The sequence below is a fragment of the Rhinatrema bivittatum genome, chromosome 15 (assembly GCF_901001135.1).
Source record: "Rhinatrema bivittatum chromosome 15, aRhiBiv1.1, whole genome shotgun sequence".
Taxonomy (NCBI): domain Eukaryota; kingdom Metazoa; phylum Chordata; class Amphibia; order Gymnophiona; family Rhinatrematidae; genus Rhinatrema; species Rhinatrema bivittatum.
Window position 1 is genome coordinate 36,537,237 of NC_042629.1, and position 7,463 is coordinate 36,544,699.

A 7,463-nucleotide genomic window follows, 5' to 3' on the forward strand; every position below is an offset into this window, starting at 1 on the left:
CAAGAACTTATCCAATCCTTTTTTAAACACAGCTATACTAACTGCACTAACCACATCCTCTGGCAACAAATTCCAGAGTTTAATTGTGTGTTGAGTGAAAAAGAACTTTCTTTGATTAGTTTTAAATGTGCCCCATGCTAACTTCATGGAGTGCCCCCTAGTCTTTCTATTATCCAAAGGAGTAAATAACTGTTTCACATCTACCCGTTCTAGACCTCATGATTTTAAACACCTCTATCATATTCCCCCCTCAGCCGTCTCTTCTCCAAACTGGAGCTGTGGCAGGAGCTCAACAAATGTACAGATTCCCCTTTCAGTGCATCCCATGACCACCCACCCACCTCCACTTGTTAACTTTTAACCAGCACACATTAGACTCAGGCTGTCCTTATGTCCCCAGATTTTACAGCCGCTGGTCTGGTTTGTTTCATACCCGCATTACATAGTAACATAGTCGATTATGGCAGATAAAAATCAAATTAACCTACCAGTCTGCCCAGTTGAGACTCTTCCATTTCAGGTAGATGAACACATAAATTCCCCATATACACCCCATAACCAGCTCCACTCTCAACCCTTTTCTTACTACTGCCCCCCCAAACATCCTCAAAATGTGCAAAAAGTGCCGTCCTGCACCACTTCCATTGGGAGGCTACTTCAGTCCTTCTCACGCACAACTTTGATTTTTACAAGACCAATGCTTACGCTAACACTTTCCACATTAACCCTCGATTAACCCAAGAAAGTTAAAATGCCTTATGCTGACTGCTCCCTGTATGTGTGTGTTTGTGTGTGTGTGTGTGTGTGTGTGTGTAAGAGGGCCTTTCACTTTCTAAAGTATTAAACCTACTGCATCTCTGTCTCCCCTGAGTGAAATTGCTGACACAGTGGGTCTGTTGAAGGGCCAGGTTTATCTGCATTGACTGAGTGCACATATGTAGCAGGGCACCTCTGAGTAAGTCTCCTTTTCTGTCTCTTTTCGTATTGAGGTGATGAATTTCCGATGGTGGCTTCAGGGAAATTATGCATTTCTCTATATTTGTCTTGCACACCCTTACTGAAACCCTAATGCAAATTCTGAACAAAATTCATACAGGGATCACTGTGCAATTTCAGGGTTCAGATTCAGATGAGAGAATACATGGAAAATCCACCGTGTACTTTCTGTTCTGGCTGCCCATGCCATCCCCTCGGTGGTGCAGCCGCCCTGATACATAAGAACATAAGATATGCCGTACTGGGTCAGCCAAGGGTCCATCAAGCCCAATATCCTGTTTCCAGCAGTGGCTAATCCAGGTTACAAGTATCTGGAAAGTACCTAAACATTAGATAAATCACGAACTACTATTGTTTATTAATTACCGTGATAGCAGTTTATGGATTTTTCCTCTAGGAACTTATCCAAACCTTTTTTAAACCCAGTTACACTAACTGCTGTAACCACATCCTCTGGCAATGAATTCCAGAGCTTAACTATGCGCTGAGTGAAAAAGAATTTTCTTCGATTTGTTTTAAATGAGCTACTTGCTGACTTCATGGAGTGCCCCCTTGTCCTTCTATTGTCTGAGAGAGTAAACAACCGATCCTACCCCCCCCCCCAACTCCCCCATCCCTGTGCCCTGCGACCCTCCTTGGTGGAAGGATTTTCAGCGTGTATTGAAGCACGCTGTACCTTCTTATAAAGTGCTTGGTTTATTTTACTTGTAACCTTGACTCTATCAGGAGTTTGGCTGTCGCAGAACCCCAGAGGGGAATAAAACCCACCTCGTACCATTTCCATGTTACTTTGCTTTGAGATATGAATTGCGTTTCTGTGGCAAGTAAAAACCACATCATGAGATTAAAACTAACCCCCCCTCCCCCCGAAAGGAAAATAACTATGTCAGCAAACCAAAATATTTTCCCCCTTCTATGCGGTTTTCCACAGCAAGTTAATCGGAAGAAAGTCATTTTGTTTGCTGCAGTGTGTGCGTGGGCATGAATGTTTGTGCAGATGTGGCCTCTGTCTAAATTGATGCGCACATTCCGAGTGGCATTTCTAGTGAAAGTGGAAAACGGAGGCTTTTGTTACCTCTACACACGTCGCCACTTAAGGCCTGAATGATGGCAGGGCCGAGACATCTCAAACATCCACCAGGTGGCGCTGTGAGATTGGTCAGAGAGAGTACTGCTGTGATTCCATCTCTGCTCTGGGGCCATGTAATCTGTTACAGACGTGCATCATGGGTGTGCTGTGTGCATGCAGCACGCACGCTGCTAGCTTTTAATGTATGTGTATGTGCAGGACAGGTTCTTCCATTAGGTGAATTGGTGATTGCCTAGAGTGCTACTATTGTGGGAGCAGCAGAAGAGGCAACTAAATTATCCTAGGCAGCAAAAATAAAATAAAATAAAAAAACAAGATATTCTGCTTACTGTTTATTATAGTTATAAATTGATTTGGTAGCCTCTGAAAGGCAATATATCAAGTTTTATTAAATGAATCTAAGCTAAACTGCTCCAGTCCCTCCCTGCCCATGCAGCATGTGGGAATCAGGAGTGGAGGGCTGAGGCTGCAGAGCACAGAACACAGCAAAAAGAGTTACCCTGCTTCCTAATCCAGACCTTGCCCTCCTGTTGTTCCCAAACTACCCTGTCTTCCTACGCAGGGAACAGAAGCGGAGGAGGCATGGCTGGAGTGCGCAGAGCACAGCAAAGGAGAGCTACTCAGCACCCTAATACAACCACTCTCCTCCTGTTGTTCTGCTCCCTTTTCCCCTCCTGTCTGCAGGGAACAGGCAGGAGAGAAGGTGAAGTTGGACAGCAGAGCAATGAAAAGTTCAGGTTTTGTCTGTGCATTTCTGTTTCTAATTTGTAGTCATCTGTTCTGTATTTGGTGCGTGTCTAGTTCTGCTTTGTGAGCAAGGTGAGATATTCTGCTAGTGTGTAGTTCTGTGTAGGGATAAGAACATAAGAACTGCCTTACTGGGTCAGATCGAGGGTCCATCAAACCCAGTATCCTGTTTCCAAAAGTGGCCAATCTAGGTCACAAGTACCTGGCAGAATCCCAAATCGTAAATCGATCCCATGCTGCAAATACCCAGGAATAAATAGTGGCTTTTCCCAAGTCTAGCTGGCTAATAACTGTTTACGGACTTTTCCTCCAATAACTTGTAAACCTTTTTTAAACCCAGCTACACAAATTGCCTTTACCACATCCTCTGGCAATGAGTTCCAGATCTTAATTGTACAAATATATTTTCTCCAATTTTGTTTTAAATGTGCTACTTGCTGACTTCATTGTGTGCCCCCTAGGCCTTCTGTTATCTGAAAACGTAAATAACTGACTCACATTTACCCATTCTAGTTCTCTTATGATTTTATAGATCTCTATCATATCCCCCCCTCAGCTATCTCTTCTCCAAGCTGAACAGCCCTAACTTATTTAGCCTCTCCTCATAGGGAAGCAGTTCCATCCTCTTTATCATTTTGGTTGCCTTGCTCTGTACCTTTTCCAGTTCAATTATATCTTTTATGAGATGTGGTGACCAGAATTATACATAGTACTCAAGGTGCAGTCTCACTATGGAGCAATACAGAGGTATTCTGACATTTTCCATTTTATTCTCTGTAATTTCCTACATTCTGTTTGCTTTTTGACTGCTGCCATACACTGAGCCAAGGATTTGTCTACATTTGTGACACCTACATTCTTTTCCTGGATGATAACTTCTAATATGGAACCTAACATTCTGTAACTACAGTTTGGATTACTTTTCCCTATGTGTACTTTGCACTTGTTCACGTTAAATTTCATCTGCCATTTGGATGCTCAAGTCTTCCAGTTTTGCAAGGCCTCTTACAGTTTCTTACAATCCACTTGTGATTTAACAACATAGAATACATTTTTGTCTTCCTAAAATTTGATTACCTTGCTTGTTGTTCCCTCTTCTAGATCATTTATAAATATATGAAAAGACAGTCTTGCTTGTTCTCTTTTCCCAATAGGAGGTATATGGTGTTCTAGGGCTTGGCATAATACTTGCAGTGTTGCCTTTTATAGATAGGGTTGTTGATGTTTGAGCTTTGAGAGTTAGTGCTGTTTTGGTATGGCAGATTTGCTATATCGATTTTGAGTGTCTTTTTTGAAGGATTTTTTAATACCTCAGCAAGTATCTGATAATGGGGGGAGTTTGTGTCACTGAGATGAGGACAGAGTTTGAATTTTTTTTTTTTTGTATGGTGAGTTAGTAGTGTAAGGCCAGTCATCCATTTCAGAGATTATCTTTAGCCAATCCAGTATGAGTTTCTTTTAATTTATATATTTACGTGTTTCTTGATTTTTTCGTTTTTCAGTCTACCCCCAAAAATCACAGATGAAATGATTTCTGAAACACATTTGTACTGTATATATATATGTATAAAACAAAGTTTAATATTTAAAACTATGATGTCCAATAATGTGTTTTTACAGGATTGTTCTGGAAGGGGTGATCCCATTATGATTGCTTGAGTTTAATTAGCAAAATCTTGGAGAGGGAGTGGCGTATGAGCCTGAAAGTTAATTGGGGGGAGGGGGCAGCACAAGGTTAAGGATTCGCTCAATATCCTTGCATCAGCCATGTGTATGCGTGTCCGGGGGGGGGGGGGGGGGTGAGGGGGGAGGATGTTTTAGTTTTGTGCTCACAGAAGGTTGTGCAGAAAAGGAGCTTTGCATTAGGAGGAATCAGACCTTGGGGAGATGTTTCCTCTCTCAGGACAGTCACTGCCGCGGGGTCCCGCTGTATAATAGGAGAGTCCAATTTAGTTGGTAACTGACAGCACCGATGCTGTGGAGGGATGGATGGGGGGGCGGGGAGGGGAGGCAAGCAGGGCATCTGCCCCAGGCGTCTTACCCTAAAGAGCATCCTCAGGTTTACAGAGCTGCTAAGTGACCCAGTTCCAGAAGAGAGATTTCAGGTCCGTCCTGGATTTCTGACAACCCCCATTCTGATGCATTATGGGACCTGCAGTTCTGAATTCAGTGGGTAGAATCTGGGACTACAGATGCCACACTGCTTTCAAAACCAGGCCTGGCCAAAAGGTCTCCCTCCTGGAGTTGGGTAACTTGGCAGCTCTGGGTTTACCAAGGACCTGTAGCAGAAGCAGCAGCAGCAAAAGAAGAGAAAACCAATGTGGGGTATGTGAGGTGTAAAGCAGTGGGTAAGACCAGGGATGGATCAGCCTGGTCTGCAAAAAAAAAGTGGAGGCCCTCTGCAATCCTGCATCAATCCAGTGCCCTTTTGAATTGAGATAATACATTCCTAGTACGATCCAGAGGGTCGGAGGCAACAGGAGCCATGCACGGCTTCAGTTATTTTCCTGCGATCCAGTGGGAGCCCCCAGGTTGCGGGGAACAGCTCCGAGAGACGCTGCAGCTACTCTCTGAGCCACGAGAGAGAGAGCTGCAGCACTTGGGTCTCTCCCTGGGAATAACAAAGCCAGGAAAATACTCAGCTGTAATTGACTCTTTCCTGAGGAGAGCCAGAGTCCAGCAGACTAGGCAGGACATGCAAAGCAAGAGAATGGAATGTGGGAGGTGGGGGGGAGGAGGGAGGTGTGGGAGGGAGGGTTGCAGAAAGAGATATGAGAAACATTTAAATAACTTTCATTAGTGAAGGTCCTGGCGGTAGGGACTTTCTCCCGGGTGTGGTATTCAGTTACAGTAAACGGAGCTTGGATGTTGCTTTCCATAAATGATAAAAGTTAAAAACCTTGTTTCTGGGAGAGTACCTAGGAATACCTCCCTGGGGGATTCGGCAGAACTCAGAGAAAGAAGGGATCTCGTGGTATCCGTGGCAAACCTTAACCAGCCGAGTGTGGGCAGGCTGAAAACATTTTTAAGAGTTTTACCTGCTTGTGGGGGCACCCATGTCTCTGGTCAGGCTGAAGAAGCAGGCAGGCAGACTAAGCGAATAAAAGGAATGAAATAAAAGAGAAAAGAAGAAAAATAATTTAAAGGAAAAAGGATGCAGGGGTCTGCACAAAGTCCCATGGCGTGGATGGTGAAGTTGCTCACCTGAAACAGGTGTTTCCTGTGCGACAGTGGGACCTCATCCGATGGCGTCGAGTCGGGCCTGATCTGTAGCCGAAACCTCTGCAGTCACCCCGCACCTGCCGTTAGATGCTGCCCACTCCTCCCTCCTCAGTCAATACGGATCGCTGAGAGGAGAACAGAAACAGAAAACACCTGGCAAGGAGCCTAGAGGAGAGCAGATGTACTGGGGAGGAGGCCGGGAAAGTGTGACTGCTCGTCCAAAGACTGAAAGAGAGGATGAGGACGGCCATCCAAGAGAAAAGAGAGATCCCACTGCACGAGGACGAGGAGGTTTAGCATTGGAAAGTCCCTTCATAAGCTGGGGGACAACTGGTTGCTGGGAAATCAGGTGACCTTGAGCAAGAGCACGATAGGCCACAATGGCTGCTAAGCGAACTCTCACAGATGAGATTTGTAATCTGGAGTTGGAGAGATGAAGAATATAGCAGAGTAGATAGAGAAGTGTGGGGCAGTCAGTGGGGAGCACCTGCTGAGAGGAAGACCAGGAGGAGAAATGCTTCCGTTTGCTGAAGTAAGAATGGCGCATGGGAGGTTTCTGGGCAGCCAGAAGGGTGTCCTGAACCTGCTGAGGCGGGCCCGGAAACCCAGTCACGGCTTCTGAAGGAGCCATGCTGTGAGCCTCGGACATCCCGGATCGGGGTGTCGAGCTTTGTGGTCGCTAGATTTACTATTTGCACAATGTGGAAAACTAACCTTAGCATGGAAGGATGGAGAGTACAAACCAGAGATATTGTAGGTATTGAAAGGTTGCGATATTCTTTAGTGGTAAATCCAAATATGAGTTGATCTGGAAATGTTTTTGGAAGTACTATGATGTACCCATGATGATTTGATTAAGCTTTTGTGAAACTGGTCATTGTGTTGTTTGTGCATCTTGCTTTTGTCATCCTGTACTGATCTTTCCACCCTCCCAGTCTCCAGTGATCTCAGTTCCACTCGTTATCTCCTCAAGTTCACGCAACTTTTTAGGTGAACAATCTACTTTATGCTTGAATTCTACTTAATTTTAGCTTCTAGCTCTATCTGCTTGGCCATGCATTTCTTATCTTTATGGCTGGAATATGCTATAATGCAGTCTCTAAGATATGCTTTAAGAGATTCCCACCTTAAAGTAGCATTATATTCTTCTTCCCGATTAAATTCTGCAAAATCAGCAATAGCACCCATGACATTCTCTTTACATTTTTGATCAGCCAGTAAGGAAACCTTCAGACACCAATTCCATACCCAAGAACGAGTCTCAGCTAAGTCTACAGATATCCAGAATGGATGATGGACTGAGAGCTGTTCCTGCCCGTACTCTGTTAAAACTTTGTTGCAGAGATCTCCTCCCTGAATTTATATGAGAACAGTACAGCGTCTGCCCATCAACGTTCTTGTTCTGACC

At 44.5% G+C, this 7,463-nt stretch overlaps 1 protein-coding gene across 1 annotated transcript in view; it reads right to left on the reverse strand.

Moving 5' to 3' along the window:
• Positions 1-6,297, reverse strand: part of CD80 (CD80 molecule) — a 51,001-nt gene extending 44,704 nt beyond the window's left edge. The window contains exon 1 of the mRNA XM_029579306.1: positions 6,038-6,297. Coding sequence (XP_029435166.1) covers positions 6,038-6,075 — 38 coding nt within the window. The 5' untranslated portion in view covers positions 6,076-6,297. The remainder of the gene's footprint in view (positions 1-6,037) is intronic.
• Between the last annotated feature and the right edge of the window lie 1,166 nt (positions 6,298-7,463).